This window comes from Echinops telfairi, unplaced genomic scaffold (genome assembly GCF_000313985.2).
Source record: "Echinops telfairi isolate 266 unplaced genomic scaffold, ASM31398v2 ScPeMD7_3533;HRSCAF=4204_0, whole genome shotgun sequence".
Taxonomy (NCBI): domain Eukaryota; kingdom Metazoa; phylum Chordata; class Mammalia; order Afrosoricida; family Tenrecidae; genus Echinops; species Echinops telfairi.
In genome coordinates, this window is record NW_022107431.1 from 78,595,080 (window position 1) to 78,620,817 (window position 25,738).

General features: G+C 35.1%; 1 protein-coding gene across 1 annotated transcript in view; it reads right to left on the reverse strand.

The window, feature by feature from the left end:
- Nucleotides 1–25,738, reverse strand: part of ASCC3 (activating signal cointegrator 1 complex subunit 3) — a 365,946-nt gene that overhangs the window by 330,505 nt on the left and 9,703 nt on the right. The window contains exons 2-4 of the mRNA XM_045294314.1: nt 24,263–24,393; nt 21,122–21,272; nt 2,739–3,298 (exon numbers count right to left, since the gene is read on the reverse strand). Of these exons, the coding sequence (XP_045150249.1) occupies nt 2,739–3,298; nt 21,122–21,272; nt 24,263–24,352 (801 nt within the window). The 5' untranslated portion in view covers nt 24,353–24,393. The remainder of the gene's footprint in view (nt 1–2,738; nt 3,299–21,121; nt 21,273–24,262; nt 24,394–25,738) is intronic.

A 25,738-nucleotide genomic window follows, 5' to 3' on the forward strand; every position in this document is an offset into this window, starting at 1 on the left:
GGCGAAGAAAGCTGATGGTGCCCGGCTATCAAAAAGTATAGCGTCTGGGGTCTTAAAGGCTTGAAGGTAATCAAGCGGCTAAAACTGTCTTTCACTGAAGAATGGGAAGTCATGCTCTCCACTGCAGGGATCCTTCTAGATATTACCTGCGATTCCCGATCTTGATCCTGATCCCATGTGGTAGCCTGCCACTTCCCCAATATGCCACGGTCTGTGAGTACTGTGTGGCCACTGCAATGAATATCCAAACCCTCAAAAAACACTATGGGGTTGCAACTGGTGTCAAAAATAATGCAAAAGTGGGAAGGCAGCGATACACTTGATCTCTACCTCACAGAAAGCAACTCTACTCTTCTGCTGATCTAAAATTATCCCTTGTGAATTTAGACAGTTTGTTACAGTCACATATTTCAGTACTTAAAAATCACATGGGAAATTTGTTTTAACAATATAAATGCACAGAAGCAGATCAAATATATAAAACATGAATAATCTATACTGTACAACTATTCATTTGTATTTTAAACTGTCAATGAAACTTTGAAATATCACTGAATAAAACTGCATAGGGTATATCTATAAACTTAACATGTACTTAGCCTTACATGATTTGGCCCGTCTAAATGGTCATCACCGGTGTCCCTCACTACACCTCCTTGTATGCTGCACTCTTTCTTGATGTATGCTCTAAATTGACAATATTCACGTGGCTGAAATATGCCCCCTACATTTGTTGAAGAAGTCACATTTCAAGACTTGACTTGAGCTAAATCATCTCCACGAATACCTTAACTACGGACCAGCTCCTCCATAAAATCTGTGACTTACTTTAAGTCTCCATTTTCCCTGGATATAGTGTCATAGTACCTATGACTCTTCCTGCTAATAGACAATTCCCTAGGAACAAAATTGCTTAGTCATTCATTTTTGTCCATACCTAGTACACAGTTAAGTATACAAAAAATATGATGAAAGGGTAAACACATGAGTTCATTTTGACCTTGCAATAAAAGTTATGAAGAAACCCTGAGAACTAGAAAACATTCTCCCTACAACAGTCATATTGGTTGTCTACTTAAAAATGTGAGGAATCAAAAAATGCAACCTTTCCCACAAATATTCAAAAGTAAAAAGAATAATTTTATGGCTCACTCAAGAAATACAATTTCCATTAGCTCAATATTTATAACTTTTGACTTAATGTAATCAAAATATTAAAAATGCTATCTACTCAATTATGATAAGAACCAGGATGATTTTTATAAATCACAATTTTTAATGCAATATTATTTTCATATGGTTTAAGAAAACCCATTTCAGAATATATATCAGGTCTGATATAAGAGTGAAAACATTCACAATAAATAAAACTGATCACAGATTAATAATATCTTACTACCAATCTAATCAGTATAATACCTATCACTACCATTATTTCCTAAAATTAATTTCTCACTTAAAGAAAATAAAACAACAACGAATGTTTTCTAAATCCCTGATACTCCATGTAATTTAAAGATTCTTAATTCTAAGAATAATAACAAAAGTACTTAGGGCTACTGAATGTTCATCAAGTGCTACTTGCCATTTTACATGTGAAAGCTCATTAAGTGCTTATGTAAATTCTGTGATCTTAGTATTTTTATCTGATACATTCCAAACAAGAAACTAAGCATTTGGGCAATTGTCTTATTTAAAACCACACAGCCAGAAAGTGGCAAGGAAAGGACTCTGATTTCAAAATCTCTGTCCAAAGTGCCACCTCACTCAAACATTCATCAAATACGGTACTCATCAACTTTGTCCAGTCTTCACATTGAGTTGACAGCATTGTAAATTATCTATTAGAAAGAAATAGGATGCCAGTATTGAAGGCAAAAGTAAAACTCTTTTCATGTGATAGTGAGTTAATCCATCACTTTGTATAGCAATATATTTGACCTAAACACACCACAGATTTGAACTGCACTAGTCTGAATTACTCCTATTATATACATCATAGATTTTTTTCAATCTACTGGATTCTTCTTAGCACACTAAAACTAATGCTGATGGTAAAAGATGGATCAGTATCATATGCAAACATTTTTAGAGAAATGAAAAAGCTAAAATTATGACAGAAACTACAAGGTATTTCCGTAGGGTTATCCCAAGTGTCTGCCTTTTCTACCTCCCCTTCCAGCCCCTCCACCTCTTATGATTCTGCCACTGAAGCCAACCTTTCCTCACTGACCTCTTTCTCAGCCTACTGAATAGGAAAACAATTCATCTTGTAAGACATAACTTTACAGTATCTATGATAGGTCCAGTAATATAAATGTATTTCTTCTTCCTCATGATTTCCTAAATCATATTTTTCTATAAATATAATGACACAGTACATGATACATATAAGAAAAGAGTACAACTGATCCTTAAGATTTCCCAGCTGTCAATCTTCACGGGAGCAAAAGTCTGACCTTTCTCCCATGGAGCAATTGATGGGTTTGAACCACTGACCTTGAAGTTGGCAATCCAATGTTTAATCCACTCGGGCTCCTTAATACACCCATAGTTCTCCTACAACTACTAAGACAAAACATATCGTCATGCCTGCTTATGTAAAACCACTTAGCCACCTTTATGACTACTGTCTAATATCAGAGGAGTATTTTCTTGATTAGCCACCCATATAAAATGATTATTTCATTAATATAAACACAGACATTAATATGAAGCTTCAACATCGTCAACTATACCTCATTCTGAAGTTCATCACCACTTTTAACAGAAGAAAGCATATCATATAAAGTGCAGCAAAGATCTTCTACTCTCGGTGCGTCGGTCATTCCTTTTAAAGTTGCATTTAAGTACTTCTCAACTTCACACCACAGAAAGGAACCATTTGTCTTTTCCACAGGCTTGACCTCTGGGGTACAATGCTCCTGAAAACGTTCATCCAGGAACTTCTGGTAATCTAGGCTTATCATTTTCTGGTTATCACCATTGATTGGAAGTTCATCAGAGTGGTCCAAGTCATGCATATCAAATGAAAATACTATGTTTTTACCGAATAAAACTCGATTTTCATTTTCCTCCTCTGTCTTCCGGAGAAGATCAGAAAGATCATCTTCACTAAAATGAGAAGTAATTCGACTAGTGGCATCACAAGCTGCGGTGGCAGATGACGGCGGAAAAGGACCAAACATCTGTTTGATTGCCTTTGTCTCTCTGTGGCCAACCAAGTTCGTCAAATAAAATGTCTTGAAGAGAAATGCGGCCCCACTTTCAATTGCTTCTCTTCCATTATCCATTCCAACTATTCAAAGATAATATAAACAGCATTAGCGCAATTGAATCATAGTTCAGACTATCATTTTCAAAACACCACTACAAATATTCAGTGAATGCAACCATTACAACACATCACCAGGGCTCCTGTTATAAAGAAAACCATTTAGGAGTAGAAGGATCCCTTCAAAACATTCTCATATTAAAAAAGATAACATATTATTACCAGTAATTATTCTAGGAATAACAACATAATCACAATCCTTTGCCACTTTCTAAAAAACCTGACACATTAGCAAAAACTTATTTCAAACCACATTTTTAAAAACTCATTTTTATGAACTAATTAAATATGGTTGTTAAAAGTACATATTTTTAGTACTGGAAGAAAACTTCAGAAGTCTTTGACTTTTTTTCCAATTTGCATCTATAAACTTGAAGTGGCAAAAAATGAACTGATATAATTCTCAATCAAAAACTTTTAATATCTTCAATGTTGCATATAAAATTCAATCTTTTAAATCAAACAGCCATATTATAAAATGTGAAAGAATTGTGCTATTTAAAAGAAGGTAGAATATTAACTAAAATAAGAGGCGTTTTTGGACCAAGTTTTCTACTTTATAGGCATTAATGTCTCATATCCAAATTTTTCAAATCAAAGAACTTATATTTATAGGATAGACTTCACAGTGTTCTTTGAAGAGCAGAAATTTTTAAAAATATTTAAGAGCCACCAAGTCAATGAAATCTGCCTAAAGCAATACTGCTAAATTTAATAATATAAATAACACTAGTATCTTCTATCACTTATCTGTCAGTCTGTACTACTGTGGTGGCTTCTATGTTATTGTGATGCTGAAGCTGTGCCACCAGTATTTCAAAAGCCAATAGGGTCATTCATATATTATAGATTTCAGCAGAGCTTCCAGGCTAAAATAGATTAGGAAGACCTTGCTAATCTATTTCTCAAGCAATGGGCCAGTAAAAGCCTTCCGGTTGGATGGCACTCAAAATAGAAGTGGGAAAGAATTGCCTATTCAAAGTAGAATCAGCCTGAATATGGATGGAGTAAACCTGTTCAGAGTTTCATTTGCTGACATGGCCTGACCCAAAATGAGAAGAAACAGTAGCAAACATCTATTCGTAATTGAAATGTGGAATGTATGAAATATGAATCTAAGAATATTGGAAGTCATCACAATGGAATGCTGAAGGGCGTTATCTTAGGCATTAGTAGATGGGTGTAATACTGAAGCCATCAAGAATGAAATGGAAGGATCGCAGAGCAATATCCAAGCCATTAGAAGGCTGAAATAAGCGATGCACAGGACATTTTGAGTAAGATAAAATAATATGGTCTATTATGTTGGAAATAACAAAGTGAAGAGAAACACATCACATTCATTGTCAAAAAGAACATTTCAAGATTAATCCTGAAGTACAACACTCAGTGATAAAATAATTATATCCCAAAGAATGAAAATATATAACAATACAGACAATAATTTAAATCTGTCTACCAACAGGTCAGCTACTATTACTACTACTACAACATTTACGTTCCAGGAACTAACACCAAAGATGAAGAAGCTAAAGATTTTAATGGTCTTCAAAAATGAATTTGATGGAATGAACACTAATGACCAAAAACTAGACAAGGTGCGGGATGGCATAATGGATACATGATGAAACTAAGAGGCCATTAAAGAAACAGGAAGGAGGGAGGGGAAGAAGGAGGGAGGGAGGAAGGATTAAAGTGGATGTCACAAGAGACTCAAACTTATTCTTGAATGTAGAATAAAATAGCTAAAGTAAATACAAGAAATGACACAGTAAAAGAGTTTAACAGAATACTATAAAGCGCAGCTTGAGAAGACAAACTGAATTATCAAAATGAAATGTACTAAGAACTAGAGATAGAATACGAAAAGGCAAGGATGTGCCTTAGTAGTTATTGAGCTGAAATAATGGAAGAAAAAATAATGCATCAAATTTGAAATATTGAAATCTATGGGCAAAATGTTCTACTGCCCTCCACTAAAGTGTTCCATTGTTTTCAGAAGCAGGTCACCAGGTCCTTCTTAGTTTACCTTACTCTGAATGCTCTGCTAAACCTGTCCACCATGGATGAGCCTCTTGGTATTTGAAATCCTGGTAGCACAGCTTGCACCATCACAGCAACATATGTATGACAATCTCACAATCTTAGATCTCAGATGGAACAATGAATACCAGAACCTTGTTATTGACAATTGTGGTGAAGTGAAATTGCTTGATATGGCTCTCCTAGCCAGTCTTTGTAACTCCTCTGCAGTGACTGGATGGGGAGATGCAAATAAGCATTTAATGACGGAGTCAGTTCTGCCAGTCCACTGGGTATAATAGTGAGTCATCTCAGAAACAGGAACAGAGGAATCCTGTGAGAGAAAAGCCACTAGCAGAGCCAGTTTGAGATCCTGCCTCAGGTGCTGATTAGGCAGCAGTCGCTGCAGCACTGAGCCCATGAGAACAAAGGAGCTATACCAAGACCATGAGACAGAGCACAGTGCTTTACAGCCCAAATATCAAGGCAGAGTCCAAGAGGTCACATGGCTGAAAAGCTTAGGATCAGAGAGAAGTGGCTGCTGACATGTTGCTGATCCTGCTAACTTCCCTCAAAAAACTCCCATAGCCCTTAGTATTGTCTGTGAGTTCTGTGTAGCGGTTGTCACCGATAAGCCAACCCAGTACAGCCATATAGTGTCATACAAGAGACTGTTGGTGTCAAAATAGGATAAAGAAGAATAAAAGTAGAGGCGCATCTGACCGCTGCCCCGTAAGAATCATCCTTGGACGATGCGGAGTTAGATTTTCCTTTCTACTAGAAAAGCAAGATGAGATCAGGTACAGCTCCTAGCCATTTCCTCAACAATGCGAAGGGATGTGACTTTGTGGAAAATAACAAATCACAGACAGCACGATAAATAATGAAAGGTCCAGAACTCTTTATCTGGACTCACGTACATAGAACAATAGGACCAAGAGGTAGTCATCTAAATAGAACAAGGGGACACTGTGTGGTTTAAAATGGAAAGGTCTGTGTCAGAGCTGTATCCTTTGACAATACTTTTTAAATTGGTATGCTAAGCAAAAAATCTGAGAAGCTGAACTACATGAAGAAGAATAAGCAATCAGGATCGGAGGAAGACTATTGATACAAACTTGCTTGTATCAAGAAGACTTGAAGCATTGCAGATGAAGATTAAGTACTACAACCTTCAGTATCTCAACATGAAGAAAATAAAAATTCCCACTAGACCAAGGAGCAACATCATGATAAACAGAGGGAAAAAATAAAGTTTTTAACAATTCATTTTACATGGATCCACAATCAGCATCTATGAAAACAACAGCCAAGAAATCAAATTATGTTTAGCACTGGGTAAGTCTGCTGCAAAAGCTATCACCTATTAACATCATGTCAGAAATTGCGATTCTTAAACAGCCTACAATTAAATAGGCAGAAATTAAATAAAACTCCTAAACTTTAAACTCGAGGAGTTAACCTGATCCCTTTTACGTAACTTTATTGGTTACTTTAATCTTTCTGTTCCAAGTAACTTGGAACAAACACCCAAAAAAAGTATCTTAACAACAAAAGTCCTGACCTATTCATTGCCCACTTCATTCCTTTGTTTATGCTTGTTTGAAACCTCTGATTATGTTCCAGGATGCCACTCAATTCACCTATAGTTTTAGCAGATAAAGTCCCAGAAAGCGTCACAAGAGAGAACTCTGCACCAGCACTATGCTCCTGACTCATTCTTCTCATCAAACCAGGCCAACTGGGTAAGAATTTCTATGGGAAATAACCAGGCATCTATCTTACAGTCCTGACTTCGTTCTTTACTACTTCTTCTTGTTTCCTAACCTTAAAATATCTATAAAGAACACCCAAATTTTCATCAATCAATGATGTAAAAAACAAAGAAAAGACTGTACTGCCATGGTTAAAATTCCAGGGCTCAGTTCTATAGGAATGAACTCGTTATCACTGCTTTCAAAACCACAAAGTAACTTACGTTGCAAAATAAAGTGCCTTTTAAAAATTCTTTAATTTTATTTTTTCATGAACTTTGGGAAGTCTCATATACCTATTTTTTCTAATGCTTCCATTATGTGTTCTACTTTTACTGTTATATGAAATTGTGAAAACCAGAACTCAATGGTACTACCCTGTTTTTACAGATCTCAGCCTTTATCATGTCTGACAAATGCAGTCTTATCATTTTTCTATGCTATTAGTGGAAAATATGTGAGTTTTCTTTCTCTGAGGGTTTATTCCTTGCAGTTTCCTGCTTTTACAGGTTTTATTGTATAAATAATTAAAAAACACTATCTGATATGCGAGGGAGCTTCAAAAGTTCATTGAAAAATGAAAATAAAAGGTAATGGGATTTTCCCAAGAACTTTTCAAATCCCCCTAGTTTAATTATCCCTTTCGTAACTAGGAGTACATATGATAAAGTGCTTCCACAATGGAAGTTAATTTAATTAACTGAATAGTATGTGTATTTTATTTGTTAGTCTAAACACAATGCTGAACATAATGCTAAGGGAGCTTTGGGTTTGGGAAATTAAGATTGTGAAAAGTTTATAGCTAAAACTCAGCAAGGTTTGGATCACTGTTGAAAGAAGAGTATGTTTAATGTGAGAGATCACACAGCTGTTATATGATTAACCAAGATTCAAGTCAGTCTTCTAACTCCATTCTAATACACCATACTGACTGCCCAGAAATTCCTAGGAAATGTATTTAATTCTAATTTTCTTACTAAAAAAAATTTATTTTAAGGAAAAATACAATAAATGGGTGAACGTTTTTAATTATATTATACAAGTGGAATAAACAAATACCCACCAATACATTGCAGGTTAAATTATGCTACATTTATGTAACCCACTCATTAAATATAATACATTCAATGTATGTAGAGCATATTAAATGGAAACAGTTATAAGTATCATTTAAGAAAGGGAAAACAACAGCAAACTCCAAAATAGCTACAAAGGCAGTTTTGGAGATTCACATATTCTAAGTACTAAATTACATCTATAAAATTTCAAAAAGTAATACTTGAAAGATCTAAAACTTAGGTGAAGGTGCTTCTGTTACTTTTTAAATCCAGGGCAACCTCATGTCAGCAAGAACTGATGCTTTTTAACAGTATTCTTCAAATTCCTAATTTTCTTTCTACAGAACTTAATCGCATTTCTTTAAGTTGGGGCTGTAAAAACGGATTGTATGCATAACTAAAACCTGAGTTTCTCAAAAGCGAATCTCTACTCACAGCGCAACTTTCAGGGTCTGGTTCCTGCAATGTCCAGACCCCCTGGCCAACAGGACGGTCTTTTCAATCGGTTAGTCACCAAGGAACGAGAACAGTATCAGGACCTAAAACACGGGACGACGACTCTTGTCCACGCGCCCGCCCCCCAACAGAGCGCGTTTCTGTCCCGGGCAGAGACCAGCGCAGCGCTGTCCCCAGGTGATGACTGGCGATCAGCGACGTGCCCGGCCGACAGGCAGTTCTGAGAAGAACGTCAGCCCCAGGTAGGGCAGCAGCAAAGCAAGATGTCCAGTTTACTACTGCTGGTCCCCAAGCCAGAAATCAAATGTGGGTTCTTTTGGTAACAATGCATTTAAGGTGTCCGTCAAACTGCAAAACGTACAGCTCAGCGGAATTGGAAGCGAAGCCTTGGAATGCTTCTCCATTGGCTGCCAACACCTACCAACTGTCCGCGCATCCTGGGAACAAGCATGAAGTGCACTTCTACAGCAGGGATTTGTAATAAACCCTGCTCTTGTTATCTACATTCAAAATCTAGCATGTTAGATTCACTGTGAGACTCCTGCTTCCAGCTAACCTTTTTAATGTGTCTCCCTTTATATTTTACTTAAATTTACTCAGAGTTTACATGATTAGGCAGAAAGGCTTTGGTCGCCTAACATGGAAATCTTTTAGAATTTTTTCACTGCCTATATCACTACTACTCTGAGAAGAAATTTTACCTGTGCCCTCAAGAAAACGTCATAATAAAGAACTTCTGAACACCAAAACTTTAAAGATACTATCTTACGTACCTACACCATCTGGGAATCTAGTAGTTTCTTATCAATTTCATACTTGGCAAGATAAACTGTGAACCAAAATTATAGTTCTACCACCTGACACACCAACTACTACATATTTAAATAAAGGCACCAGAAAGGTTTGCACTGATTCTACCTGCCTGACTTCAGGATTATGGAGGGGAAAAATGACATGTGATATACAAAAGGAAACTGTATTTTACTGCCCAAATGCTATGGGGGCGGGGAAGGCTTGCTATAAATCATATGGTTAATTAACCTACAGAGTAAGCATTAAAAAATTCCATTTGGCAAGCTGCTGTTTCATATTATGGGAGTCATCTCCCAACTTTTATAAAACCAAACCTTTCATAGAACCTTAACATATGAAGACATAGTAGCTATTTATTACTCCAAAATTAATATTATAACACATTTTCCATCAATTATGAATGGATACAATCTTAAATCAACCTCAACAGAATCTACTTCAATATTTTCCTTTGACTGCAAAATATTAATGGTTTTTTAATAGCCTACCATACTAACTGAAAAAAATTATTGGAAAGGTCAACCAGAACATTCTAACTGAATTGAAAGTGATAGAAAAGCAAAACCAGACTGAAAAGATGAATGGGCACAGCTGAGTGGTCGGTCTCTGACAGGTCTACCTTACACAGGTTCAGCCTTTCAAAGGGTTTACTGTGTGCGAAATCCTGGTACAAACAATTTTCCTATGACGTACTATGTATGACAAACCACAAAAATAATGGTTCGATGTAACCACATCCCATGCCATCTCCTCTATGTATGTTCTCTTTTAGCACAGGTTGAGTGTAGTTTTTAACACTTACCTTTAAGGTATGGTATCTAAACTTGCCACAAGAATCCCCTAAATATTTTCCTCATTTTATAGAGAAATTCATACACAGAAAAGGTAACACACTAGAGGCTACAAGATCCAGAATTGTTTTATTTTGGGGCATTTGCTATTGCTGTGTGTAGTATATTCTCTCTCAAATTATCACTATCTTACTAATGATACCAAATTATAATACACTTACTAAAGAAACATTTACCATGTAGCTTTTTCAACAATTTGTGATATATATTTCAAAATGTCTAAGTAACAATTTACAGTAATAACATCTCATTTAAAGTACACTATAACTTTTACTGTGCATCAAAACAACTCCAGCAGTACCTTCCATTAGGCAAAATGTTCAAGAAATATTCAATACTTTGAAGTAGTTTCATAAATGTTAAAGATTATCCCTACACTTACATAGAAATTACTGCATTCAGGCTGAGCAAATAAAACAAAAAGAGAAACCTATCTAGTAGAGAAATAAATTTAAAATAGTCAAAGATATCTCCCTTATTTAAAGCCAGCCATTTAATTTTATGTGTATTCATTGTTATGTGAATACTCATCTTCCAGTGTAAGCATTTAAGTCAACGCAGCCATTATGTTACCATTTCTAGTACTATAAAATTCTGCATCAAATTGTAACATGACTCTCAAGAAACAAACTAACATAAAAGCCTCAATTAGATTTATGCATAAAAGCTTTCAATAATGAAGTCCTTATTTTAAGCGTCACCAAGGAAATATACATTTAAAAATTGACAAGATTACTGAGATTTAAGGGCCTTTTTAGATTTTTTTAATTTCAGTAAAAACATGGAAAAAACCCATGGTGATTTCAAGTATATACTTCATCTGTGCTGCATTCATAAAGTAAATGCTTAGAAATACTAAACTTCAGGGTCATAGTACAAAGAAAATTGACTACAGACTGTCTCTACCAGAATGTACTATAAATTTCTTATGCTTAATCATGTGTAGATGAAGAATGATAACTAAAGCAAATGTTCAGGAAAGCTTGATCCTATTTCTAACTGACATACCTGAAATAATGCCAATTCAATTTATAACTGTTATGATGCCCCTATAACCTGATATATCTGCAAATAAATTCATGTAGTTTTAATTATCTAGTTCTTTTATCATTTCCCTTGTGAAATGGACATAGAACACGTGTTCTGAAAAAAACAACCTAACTCCACCCAAGACGCCCTTCTGTATGAATGCTTAACAGGTTTAACAGTCAGCTGTTCATGTGCCACCCACCACCTTACTGGATCTATTCATAATACTCAAACCTGTGCAGAAACTATTTGATGGCCAATGTCTAGTGGTACAACTAGGATTTAATAAAATTACTTATTGACACCCATCTTTATGTGGAGTGCAACTCAGGAAACTGTGTAGTATTGCTTCACTTCACATTATACCCACCTACCAACTGCCATCAACTGGATTCAGATTCATAGTGATCCTATAGGACAAAGTAGAGCTGTTCCCCACGGTTCTGAGATAAAATTTCACTTCTCTTTCTCCCTCGGAGTGGTTACTGTGTTCAAACTGTTAGCAGCCTACCACACAGAACCCACTATGCCATGAAGGGCTTTTTCACAACTATGCAAAGTATCTACAGTAGAGATGAGAAAATAGGGATTATTGATACCAATTATTTATCCACTAATAAATGACAAAGAGCCCTAGTGGCGTAGTGGTTACACATTGGGTTATGATCTGCACGCTCAGCAGTTCAAAACTACCATAAGAAAGAGAGGTCTCAGAAACTCATGAGGGAATCACTGTGAGTCAGCATTGACTCAATCGCAGTGAAATGTTTGGAATAAATGACAGAACTGAATTATTAGCCATGTATTAACTGGTAACTTGAAATGTCTCTCCAACTAGCTGTGTTGAAGGCAAGAAGAAGGTTTTATTTTTCTCTACTAGTGTCTTGAACAGAGGAGGCGTGAAATAACAAAACAAGAACTAAGGAAGAGATAAAGAATTGGAAAAAGTTCATAAACATATAAAAATAAAAAGGGTAAATAAAAGAGCTAGTAATTTCCCCAGAGAATAGATAAATCCTTTAATTCGGATAAAACTGAAAGTAAGCAAAAATTAGGAGAATTTACAGAATTTGAGAGACAACTAGAACCAATTATGTGACAATTTAAAAACCAAGAATAAATTATAATCACTTCCTAGGAAGACAACTTTAAAAATGAATGGGAGAAAAATAGAATAACAATCCATTGTGATCTATAAAGATGTAAAACAGTCAAAGGTCACTGCAAAAAGGACTAGGGCAAAGTGCATGCATACCTACCTTTTACTCTAATCTTTAAAGACCAAATAATCTTGGCATTACTTAAATTATTACGGGTCACTAAAAAACTCAATGAGGATGGTAAAAAAGATAGTCATTGCATTTTAAGTATTATCTTACTAAAGCCATCAAAAACTGAATACTACAAATAAGTAAAGTTTATGTCAATACAAAGGTAGTTTAATTATAAAAAAATTGAACAATGTAATCTCTCAAAAACTTTAAAGAGAACCTATAAATTCAGAGATCCAGTGTCTTGGAAGAGTCATCTGACAAAGACCAGGCAATACATGTGCAGAAAAAGCCAAATGGTTAGCACAGAGTTAAGCTCCAGAATTTCAAGAGTTTGTATTAGGTAAAATAAATAAAGTTTCTTGGTCTCTTTGTCATTGTAGGAGGTTATATTTAACTACAATCCTCATATATAGTCTATGGAGATATATGTCTAATAAAATAGGCATTAAGATAAATTCAAGTTTATTATATTTAGGAACCTGGTTACCAAGCATTGGAACAGGATGCTCAGGAGTCCTGACCCCATATTGATAAGATTTTATTTCTTAAAACAGAAAATCTGAAGGAAGACAGACAAATGTTAAGCTGAATGGTAAAGAAGTATCTGAATCTTTAAAAACACCAGTCTAAAAAATAACTTTAGACTATTTTTACTTTTTATTGAATATAACAAGAATATACACAATACATATACAGCTCAAAGAATTATCACAAAATGAACATCTTTATAATCTGGGAAATTATTCCTAAACAAAGAACATTAACTCCCCCAAAATTTCACTCATATCCACTCCCAGGCACCAAAGTAAACTCTGCTCACTGCTAACACCATACATTACTCAGGTCTAGTTTTCAATTTTACATAAATGAAGCAATCCTATGTATTCTTTTTTGTTTCTGGCTTCTTTCACTCACCATTACATTTGTTTCATCGTGTTATGCAAAACTAGTTCATTGTTATAGTGCACACGCCACAATTTATTTACCCAACCCATTACAAGACAGTGAATTGGGTTGTTTGCAATTTAAGATTACAAATATGTTGTCATGAATACACATAGCTTTTTGATGTGTAAGTGATGTGCAGGCATGTTTACTATACCTTTATGAACTAAGAGTTGAAATTCCTCTTTAAACACCATCATTTATTCCAAGTGACTGTTCTAATTAAACTACCAGTAGTTTACATCTTTGAGCTTAACCAAAAATTGGTATGTCAATCTTTTAATGATAGGAATGATAGGAATTTATAGTGGCATATAAATTCTATTACCGATGAGATGGGTATCCTTTTACCTTATACTAAGTTATCATGGATCAATTTTTTACTAGATTATTTGTCCTTTCACCGATCATAGAAGTTCTGGTTGAAACTAGATATAAATTCTTCTTTGGCTATATATGTTGTAATTGGCTATATATTTTTCCTTCTTTATGACTTGCCATTTTATTTTAAAAAGATAAAAACTATTAATTTTAATGTAGATCAATTTACCAATTAAAAATTTTCATTTAGTAATGTTTTCATAATGAATATATTCTTCTTTTTCAAGATGTATGTTTTGAAAATCTGGTTTAATTCTATAAGCGGTTTAGAATTTTTTGTGAAGGTAATTTTTTTCTTGTGTATATCCAGTTGACCAAAAATTCATCCTACTTTACCACTCAAGGATTTTTGCAATAAATCAACTATCCTACTTTCCATGAGGGAGTCTCTGGACTCTAATCCATCTCAGTGGTTTTTCCGAGGACTGAAACCACTGGTTATAACTTCTTATCTGGTAGAGTAAGCCCCCTCACTTTAACTTCCAAGGTTGATATGGCTGTTCTTTGTCTTCGAATTCCCCTATAACTTTTAAATTAAAAATCCACTGCAATTGCATCAATTCCAACTCAGAGAGACTCTATATATACTGTTTCCCCCAAATGGTATTCCTATACAGAAGCAAACAGTTTCATCTTTCTTCCACAGTGTAGCTGGTGGGTCTCAACCACTGATCTTGTAGCTAGCAGTCCAGTGCTTATCCCACATCACCAAAGATATTTTTTCTTTATAATAGTGAGTCTTCTAAGTCTTGGTATAAGCAAAACTACTGTCATCAAGTCAATGTCCGCTCATCGTAACCTTATATAGGATTTCCATTGATTGTAAATTTTCACCGGAGTAGAGAGCCTCATTTTTCTCCCACAGAGCAGATGCTGGGTTTGAGCCACTGACCACACAGCTAGAAACCCAACACTTCACCCAAAACATACCAGGACTTTACGCCATTAATCTCTTTTAATCTATAATAATATGACTTTTTTTAAATGTGTATACCTAATCATATCTTTTTTATGACATTATATCTATCGTACTCCTCAGTCCCTGAAGCCATTAAAGCATATTGCAATGTCTTGGTATGGAGCTGGCTAATTACGGGTCTAGTGTAACAGCTAAACACTGTTGAGGTTTCTACTGCCTCTGTGGTTCATTTTAATCACTTCTGTTCTTCTAGTCCTTGAATCTACCGAGAATTACGTTCAGCTTCTTGTTCTCTTGTCTCCTCTTCTGAAATAGGCAATCAGTCGTCCCTAAGGCTGAAATGCCAGAATATTTCTGGATTTATTTCTGCTTTCAGACTTTGGCCCAATAATTAACCACTATTTAAGTAGTTCTATAATACATATGAAGTTTATGTCCTTTACAGTTTTTCCAGTTATTCTCAACAAAGGGCTGCTCCCAATTACTCTGTCTGTTATATTATGAAACTGTTAATCTTTAAACTACAATTTCAACAATAGCTATTTTTCAGACATTCCTGAATAACTTCCTACCATATCCCATAACAAGATGTTTTTGTAATCTATATACCTGCTCTTATTTCCACAGACAGACTTGCCTGATCCTGCTAATCTTTTTATACAGCCTTTATGAGTCAGAATCTGCTCAGTGGCCATGAGTTTGAAGTTTTTCTAATACCTTACAAACATTATGTTTCCAGCTTATGTTCATTTTCTCACTTTTTAATAATAAACTCACTTTGCCCTGACAACTCAAAAACCATGATGGAGCCCAAAATTCCTATACTACATCTTTTAAGACACTTCTGTGCAGATATGCAAGATTTTGTTTTAGATTTTCTTAAAGTCAAAAGCTATGGAAGGTAAGATGCAAAACAAAGACAAAACCTAAATATATATATGCAGTTATGTACTAGCGACAGCAAAATAAACAGGCTTGTGTATGACAAACCAATTTGATTACTTAAAGAAATTAGTTCAGTTCTGGTTGATTCTTGATTATAGTTAGGACTAGAATAAAATTACCATATCAGTGCATTAGGAGTCTGTTCTGGTCCTGGTAATGATGTCTAGTTACAGAGTTGATCAAAGACTTGTATGGATTTTTCTACTGACCTGCCCACCATTCTGGGATCCTACCCGTTTCTTTCCATATCATACAGATCTTAAAAGTACCCTAAAATTACAGTTTTTAAATCCAAGTAAAAAATATGAGTGGCAAATGCATGATGCATTTCACTGCCACTCAAGGTTAATATTTGGTTTTTCAAATGTTTTTACTTAGAGAGCATGTAAATATATATATACATATATGTATATATTATTAATCATTTTATTGGGGGGCTCTTACAAATCTTAAAACAATCCATCATTCAATTGTAGTAAGCATACTTGTCACCAAAAAAAAACACTTGTACATATGTTGCCTTCAACATTTCCAAAACATTTTCCATCTACTTAAGCGCTTGGTATCAGCTCCTCTTTTTTCCCTTCCCTCCCACCCTTTTGAATCCTTGATCAATTTCCATATATGCTCGAGTATAAGACGACCTGATTATCAGCCAAGGCACCTAATTTTACCACAAAAACTGCATAAAAATGTGCTGAAAAACTCGACTCATACACGAGTATATATGGTACATATTATATTGTTATTTCCTATGTTACACCATCCATTGTCCCCCTCGGGGGAAGAGGGGGAGACTACATATCCAACCTTGTGATCGGTTTCCCCTCTCTCCCATTTCTCCCCCCACCTTTCCCCTACCCTCATGATATCGCTACTTCCACTACTGTTCCTGAGGGGTTTATCTGTTGTGGCAGTTACATATTCTCCTGTCACCTTGAGCCAAGGAGTCTAGCCTGTCAATCAAGCCACAGCTTGATGACCTCATTTGGAGGCAAGACAGTGATAAATAGCTCACTGGAGGTCAGTCCTAGTCTCTCTGCCTTCCTGTCCCTGCTGTTGAGACACTCAAGAGAACTGGAGGAACACATGGAGACTCAAGCATTGAGATGCTTCCACTGCCACTGGATCCACAGGACCGTCTACCCACGGGGCTATGATCTTTCTGCATTCAGCATCATTGCATGTGATGTGTGAGTCTAAAGAGGAATTTATGGACTGGGATAATATCAGACTTATGGACTTGATCTGAACTAGGTTGAGATGTTTTGTCAATATTACAATTACTCTTAGATATAAAACTCTCTTACACACACAAGTGTCTCTGGTTTTGCTTATCAACCCAGACTAACATATCTGTCCTGGATTCCATGTGTCGAGAGCTCTTATCTGTAACAATGTGCATACTCGGGTCTAGCCCGAGCTATAAGATAGAACTGGGTCATGATAGTGGGGAGAAGGAAGCATTCAGGAACTAGAGGGATGTTGTGTATTTCGTTGGTGCTATAATGCACCCTAGAGTATGTAAAATATATTGAGACAAAGTTTCACTGCCTATAAGAAATAGGATAATGTGAGAGTATTCCTCAAAATCCATAAACAAACAAGAAGGCGATGCCTACAATGAATACCAGAATACATTAAGATTAAAGAACAAGAAAGCAACCTTTAAAGTGGCTTAGAATATTTCTCCCTACAGCTGAATTTTACTATTAAAATAATCTTGAGAGAAGAATCAAATTGTAAAAAAGTATATGCATACAGTTCCTATAAATCTGAGGAGAATACTAACAAGAGAAAAATTAAAGTTTTAAGGCATGATCAGCATCATAGGCACTGAAGACATAGAAAGCTATTAGTTAAATTCTCAGTTATCCCTCTGTCAGCACAGAGGTGCCCCCTATAGCTTCAGAGGCTGTAAATCTTTATGGGAGTGGAGAGCCTTAGCATTCTCCTTCAGAGAGGCTGGTGAGTTTGAACCCGCTTAAGCCACTGAGCCACCAACCAAAGAAAAAACCAAACTCACTGCCACAAAGTCAACAGTGATTCATAGTGAACCTATGGGGCAGGGCAGAACTGGCCCTGTGCATTTCTGAGACTTTAAGAAGTAGGATGGTCTGTCTTTCCCTTACTGAACTACTAAGCCCCCTAGTACTGCCCCCAGCTTAAAGAAGCCAAAACTCTGGTTAAAATCAAGATACATAACCTTGAACAAGTGTTTCGAAGAATTTTATTACACTCAGAACTATTGAGATTTAAGTGATTGTTTTTCTTAATCCTCTCATGCTCCTTTTTTAATGTATCAAAATTGCCTGTGCTAAAAGGGAACAGAAATCACAAAAGCATTGCCCACAAAGCTAATCTTTCAAAAGCTGCTAGTTTTAACTAGAGTTTCAGTGTATTCAGAATTTTCAATTAGAAAGATGAGTGAACTATTAACTAGTATTAGTTTCACCCAAATTTAAGAGACAGTTTTAGCAAACCTTAAAAAGTAGATATAAGAGATGATTTGCCTAAATCCAACTCTAATATTCTTACTTGTCACTGGAAATACCCTTTTGAATATTAAAAAAAAAAAAGCAACCCCAGAAAGTACATTAGTGCTTGAGCATGAATCAGATGTTTTGCCAAGAGACAAGATCTCTAGGATTAGATTCAATGCCTGGCTTTTAAAACAATGGTCCTGGACATGTGACCAGAGATAGATAATTCATCAATATAGTAGAAAAGGTCGGGCTTTTTTTTTATATTCTTAATGTCCATAGTACTTACATATAAAAATAACCTAATCGTGTTACTAAATAAGCTCTATATGTTATTACTTGTTGTGATACATCATCTCCAGCATTTTTATAACGGAACCGAGGAAGTAGGTCAGACTGCATAACTTTTCACTGTACAAGAGGGTTTCAAAAGTTCATGGAAAAACTCCATTATCTTTTCATTCTTTTACCATCAACTTTCATGAGCCCTCTGGTCTTTCATCAGAACCAGACATTTACATCAGAACAGAGACCCAAAAATGTCAAGGTGTCATAGATAGATCACAATTTTTGTACTTTTGCTATTTCTGAATGAAGTTTATTGCCTCTTTTTAAAATACACAGTATGATGTACACCAAACACCATAACAAATCTAAGTATGCTCTAATGAAGGTAATTCAAAAGGTTTGTGGAAAAATTCCACTATCTTTCAGTTCTATTTTAGCATTAACTTTTTTAACTTCCCTCATATATAACATTCTGTACTTTCAAAACTTAAAACAATGAGGATATTAAATTCAATATTAGATTATACACCAAGATAGTTAAATAAGTTATGAAAAAAATCAAAATATTTAAAGAAAAAATTTAAATATTTTATCATAAATTTTAAAAATGTATTTTTTAAGTTTATGGGAAATAGAAACTCTCAAGAGTTGGTGGTAGAGAATAAAATTGTCAATCAACAGATGTCTTACCAATGTAATGAAATAAAGATCTAAATTTTCTCTCTACCAGGTAATCACTTTAGAAAACACCTTCAGTATTGATCCAGTGAATCTTTATTCTCAAACCCACTGCCATGAAGTTGATTCCAACTTATAACGACTCTGTGAGGGCAGCGGAGAACTTGCCCCACAGGGTTTTCCATGTCCATAAATCTTTATGGAAGCAGAATAAGACCTCTCTCACCATGGAGTCACTGGGGGGTCTTTCAGTTCACAGCTGGCTACTGTAACCACTGCACTGACAGAGCTACTTAAATCCTTAAGACCCTACAACATGCTAGACAGTTTTCTACATACTGGAGATGAGGTGGTGAAATAGGAAAATAGGATCTCTAGCCTAATGAAACTTACATTCGAGTGGTAAAGTACAGGCAATAAACACACGTGTAAATTAGCAGATATTACAGAGAAAATGTTATTGGAGGCTGAAGAGATAAAAGTGACTGCATGACAACTTGAGTTGGATGGTCCATAAAGACTTGAGGAAATATTTTAGCTGCATTCAAAATGACAAGAAAGCACCTATCGCTCTAAGATTAGAACCTAAGCATTCCCAGCAGAGGAAGCAACATCTACAAAGCTCTCCCTAAAAAACACTATAACTATAAGTTGGTTTGAAAAATTGACAGAAGGCCATTATATCTGAAAGGGTGAATGATAGAGGGAAAGAAAGGAAAAAGTTGAAACTGGATCACATGGGCTGAGGGGGAGTTTAGACTTTTTCTAAGCACAAACTGCTGAAATGAGACAATTCAGGTAAATAGTAGCTTTAGCTATCAGCAACTAGGAAAATATGATGTATTTCAAGGCACAAACTGGGGTGTTTCACAAAAAGTCATTTGTTTTGAACACAATCTTGGGAGGTAACCTTAGTTAGGCATACAGTATTAAGTTCTTAAACTACTAATTTTTTTTAATAGAGCCAGTCAATAAGAAAGTTAATGCGGTCTGAAAAGTGCAGGTATCAAAGTTCAGTTTTGATTGCTGCCCCTCATTGTGTGCTATGTAGGCTTCTGTGGTAGTTACATAATCTGGTGTCAAGTTGAGACAAGAGTGAAGGGTGGAGTGTTAGCCTGTCTGTCAGGTCCCAGTTTGACGACCTCATTTGGAGGCACTATGGAGATAAATAGTTCACTTGAGACTAGATCAATACTCTCTGCTTCGTCTTCCTACTGACAAGACACATGGAGCTGTGCTGATGGAGCTAGAGGAGCCACCTGGAAACCCCTGCCAGTGCTGATATGCTGCCACCACCACTGGGTTCACAAGACTTTCCACCCAACTACCCTGTGATCTTCCTGCATTTGGCATCATTTCATGTGTTTCTTGAGTCTGAAGAAGAATTTATAGACTGGTTTCAGACATATGGGCTAATATTAGACTTATGGACTTGATCTGAACTGGGCAGGGATGTTTTCTCAATATACAATTGCTCTTTTATGTAAAGATCTCTCTTATACACTTATGAGTGTCTATGAATTTGTTTCTCTGGTCAACCTGGACAAGCACAGCGTCTTTCAGACAGTGTGCCATAGCCTCTTAGAGTTCCTTCAAACACGTTAAATGTTTAATTTACCCTACCTTTATTTCCCTTATGAAAGTAGTTTCCAAACCCCAAGAATTGAATAGATCTCTCATTTTCATTGTACTGTCACTGTCAGTTTACTTCTGCTTCTCCCACTCTAGCAGTAGCTCCATGATGAGTAAGACTAGTTTTCATAACCATACATATTGCAGAGTATTTTAGTTTTTCACTATATAATTTAGAAGGATCAAAAAATAATAATAATTTAGAAGGATCTATTTTGAACCACAGAAGTTCATTAAAAAACAAAATAAAAAACTATACCTATTTGTTTTGAAGCCTGTAATATATCTTTTAAATCTTCGTTTACACTTTGTACTTCATCCTTATCCAGATTTTCATTCAAAAATTTTACAATCTTCTTCCACGTCAGTCCCAAATCTGAACCTTTTGAATAAAGTTTGGATCGCTTAATCTGAAAAAGATGGCATAATAGAAAGAATTAAAGGTCCAGGTTTTTCTCAGATCCATCATTTAACAAATAAATTTTGCTATTATACTAAACAAGATGACACCACTTACAAGAATTCATGTCTATCTACTTACTTCCAAATCTATGGGTCCCAAAAGAAATTTTATTTAAATATGTTTAACAAAAATATCGCTTAAAGGATGTTTATTAAAAGATTCTCTATTTTTAAGAACTTTAATCACAATCCCTAATCATTATAAAATAATTTTCACACAGCAAAAGAAAAAGCATAAAGTTCAACAGCCAGACAACTGGTAGCATCCCACATGCCTCTTTCCATTTTCCTAACTGCTCATTTTTAACACAGCTCAGATCAAAGCATACTGTAGACCTCCACTGTTTTTTTTTGGGGGGGGGGGTAAGCATTTAGAGAAAATGAGATTTCCACGACATACCTAATATATTCACATCAGCATTGCTTTTATAGGAATAAACCCAATAAGACATATAGGAAAATTTTAAATCTATACAACTCTTTTCTATGTATCTTTCTACTCGCAAGGACTGACCATGAAATGAATATTTATTTTATTTCATAGAAAAATTAATCTTACTCGATTGTATTAAGAACATTGCATAATTCATATGCATATGATATTGCATAATCCTCTGCCTCGGTTTCGTAATTTAAAACAGCAAATCAATCTGGACACAGGAGGATGATGAGTGATGCTAGAGTTAAGAGTGGTCTTGAGTTGAAGTATTAAACTTAAAGTATAACAAAAGTGTAATTTATACACTAAAATTCACACACACACACACACCCTTTTCCCTTTTGCATATGTTGAACATTTTTCAAGATAAAAAGTTAACTTAAAACAAAATAAGTTTACAGTACTTATATTTTCCAGAAAGTCTATAAGAATAAATGATATGATGAAATGATATATTCATGTAGGCTTTATGCAATTTCAAATTTCCTGTAGCATGTATCGAGAGAGAGACTGAGCTTTCTACCCGAAATAAACAGTTAGTCTTGGGAACCTGCCAGGGGTCACCACTAAGCGTCAGCATTGCCTCACACTGCCAGCACGGTCAGTGAATTTGGTTCGGTTTTGGTAGCATGTATAACACAAAGTAACTTGTAAATGACCTTTGAAGGGGAGATGACTCAAGTTTAAAGTGTCAGTAATATTTAACTATATGTAATATAGCCTTATTTTAGTTGCTGTGAAAACTGAAAAACAACTATCATCATAAAGAAGGTAAACTGTGTCTCTAGAATAATAGCATTATGTCACTTTGGGGGAGAAATTTTCTCTCATATAAGGACTGCTATAAATCTTTTCTTCCTAGCACCAGTTTGCAGTGAAGTTACTGATTATAAAATTGCATATAAACTTATTCAATGTATACAAAAATGATGTTATATATCAAATGATTCTGCAATTAAAATGCTATCCTTTACTCACCCTCTCAAAAGAGAGCATACTGACAATCACTTCATTGAAGTTCATAAAACTTCAGGTCTACAAAATTCACAACATTCTGGTCAAGCTTCTACAATGTTTACCCCTTTTTGATACAAAGTTAACTTAAGCAATTTAAAAATAGGTATTTCTTTACATGTTAAAACTACCTAAAGATGGCATGATTGGCACTGGTTGCTCTTCTGTCTCCCATGCCTTTTAAAATTTCATAAGTAAATACTGAAAAACTGCACCCAAAAATGACACAATTTTTTAAATAAAAAAATAACTTCTTCATCCAAATGAAAATATCCTCAAATTTACAAATGGATCAGAAAACACACATCTAAGATATTTCTAAGACTCTTCTAATATGTTATAATCTCAAACTCAAATGTTTCTGGAAGCCTTAATAGTATATAATTTTATTTATAATGTTGTTAACTGAATGTCAAACTACATATTATTTCCTACTTTAATAAGATAAACATAAATGCATGTACATCTCTTTTCCAAATGTGTCCTGATAGTTTAAAAATACAATCATTAAATCTGGGTAGGAAACTACACATTCCAACAAAAGACGCTATCTCTCATTCTACCGGAACTTTATGAGGAGCTTCCAAAAGTGCATGGCAAAATTCCTACTATTTTTGATTCAATTTTCCACTAATTTTGGAAAACCCTTCATATATTTATAGCAGGAATCATAGTTGTATTATTTACTATTAAAATTGACTTGTGCAGAAAATTTTCCCATACATTAATACAAAGCAAGACTGTCTTTATTACAAAATCCAAAATAGAATCTATAGTTCATGGGAACTTTTGCTTCTTGAATAAAAATCACTGCCATAGAGTCAGTTCCCACTCAGTGATGCTTTCCAAAGCCGGGGATCTTTATCCCAGAGCACATAGACTCACCTCTTTCACTGCATGACTAGTAGGTTGGAACCACTGACCTGTGGTTAGCAGCCCAACACACACCTGATAACACCACTTCTACATCTTACTAAAACTTAGTTCTGAAGGGTCAGTCATAAAGTAGCTATTGAAATAAAAAGTATGCTTAAATTTTAAAATACCTCTCTTACCAGGATTAAGGACAGGTCAAAAACCAATTATGCGATCACATAAACCTAAAAGATTCCTATTGCTATTCACATTTTCCATGTTATATTACAGACAAAACTTCCATTCATTTCATACGAAAGTTATCAGAGACCTAAAACTCGCTCAGAGGTAAATTACTAGATCAAATTCTGAAATCAAGTGTACCAGAGCCTATATTAACAAAAAACAAATTAGCAACCATCAATAACTCATTATCATAGTTCTTATTACTACCTTCAACAATACAGCCAAAGCAGCTTAAAGCAAGCATTGCATGCAACATCAATATACCCATTCCCTTCCTAGCTTAATACTTAATTAGATAACTCTTTCATTCCAAGCATATTTAACTACGAAAAAGAATGTCAAATATTTGTCGATACTCTGTGGTTTTCATCAGAAAAAATTTACCTTCAATTCTGCCTCGTCTTCATTATAATTATCTTGTTTGGTGACATTTGAAAAGGAGCGCAAAGCTCCTGTGAGGCGAGGTAAAGCCATCTATTCCGTAATCAGTGATCCATAGAATGCAACACCGGAAACTGAAACAAAGCAGGATGATATTTTTTTGTTTATTTGTTTGGTTGGGGGGCAGGGGGAGGATAATCAAACCATAAATTGAACAGTACAAGAGAAAAATGAAGCCAACTAGTTAAAATTGGCTAATAGGCTTGAAAAATTATACCACCACATTTACTATCTATGAAGTACTTTTGTTTATAAAAATAATTATAAACCAGCATAAAGCACATTTCTCCAGTAGCATTCCCTCAAACTGAGTTGGTACAGTCTCTTCAGTTAAAACCTCAAATACTATACTATTACTCTTAATAATACTGAAAGAGGTATAGTGCTTGCCTATTTTTTTTCCATTTCTGTTTACGCTCACAGATCTCATCTCTTAAACCTTTCCACATGCCATCAGAGTAACACTCTCTGTTGAGGCACCATATGCAGTACTGGTTCCTTCTACTTAAAATGCTCTTTCCCATGATGCTAATATAACTGGTTCTTTAACATATATAGACTTTTCCTGATTTCCTTATGTAACACAGGATAGCTTCACAATAACTGGATATCAAATCATAAAATGTAAGTTTTCTTTGTAGCACTAATAAAGGAGGTCTGGTAATGCACTGAGTTGAGAGATACTGTAACCACAAGGTCCCCGGTTCAAACCCACCAATCACTCCACAATGGAAAAATGAGGCAGTCTGCTACCATGAAGATCAGTCAGCTGGGAAACTATGGAGCACTCCTACACTGACCTATGGGGTTGCTATTAGTCAGAACCCACTCAATGGCAGAGGGTTTGGTTTTTAGGTATAGCACTAATATGTAACTGACATTTTCTTATTTACTTATGTATGCATTGTTTTACCCCACAAAAAGTAAATTTACTGATAAAAGTACTTATCCATTGCTCCCTCCTAGTGAATAGAATAGTACTGAAAATATTTTAGGCACTCTATAATTATTTGTTAAATAAATGGAGAAAAAAATCAAATAAAAGTGGTAATGGTAACTCAGAAATTATGAAACAAAGGAGGGAGGAAAAGAAAGTAACAGCCTACCTAATGTTCTTATTAATATGCTAACAGCTAACCTCTAAGCAAATAGATTAACAATATTAACAATAAGGAGCATTCCTATCTATGATATACTCTTAAAAGGTTGTCCCTTGTATAGGATTGCTTATTACAACTTTATTGTCTATAATAGATTTTTTTTTTTGCCTTTTTAAGCCTAAGTTTTAAGTTTTGGGTTTTTTTTAATCATTTTATTAGGGGCTGATACAACTCTTATCACAATCCATACATACATCAATTGTGTAAAACGCATTTGTACATTCATTGCCCTCATCATTCTCAAAACATTTCCTCTCCA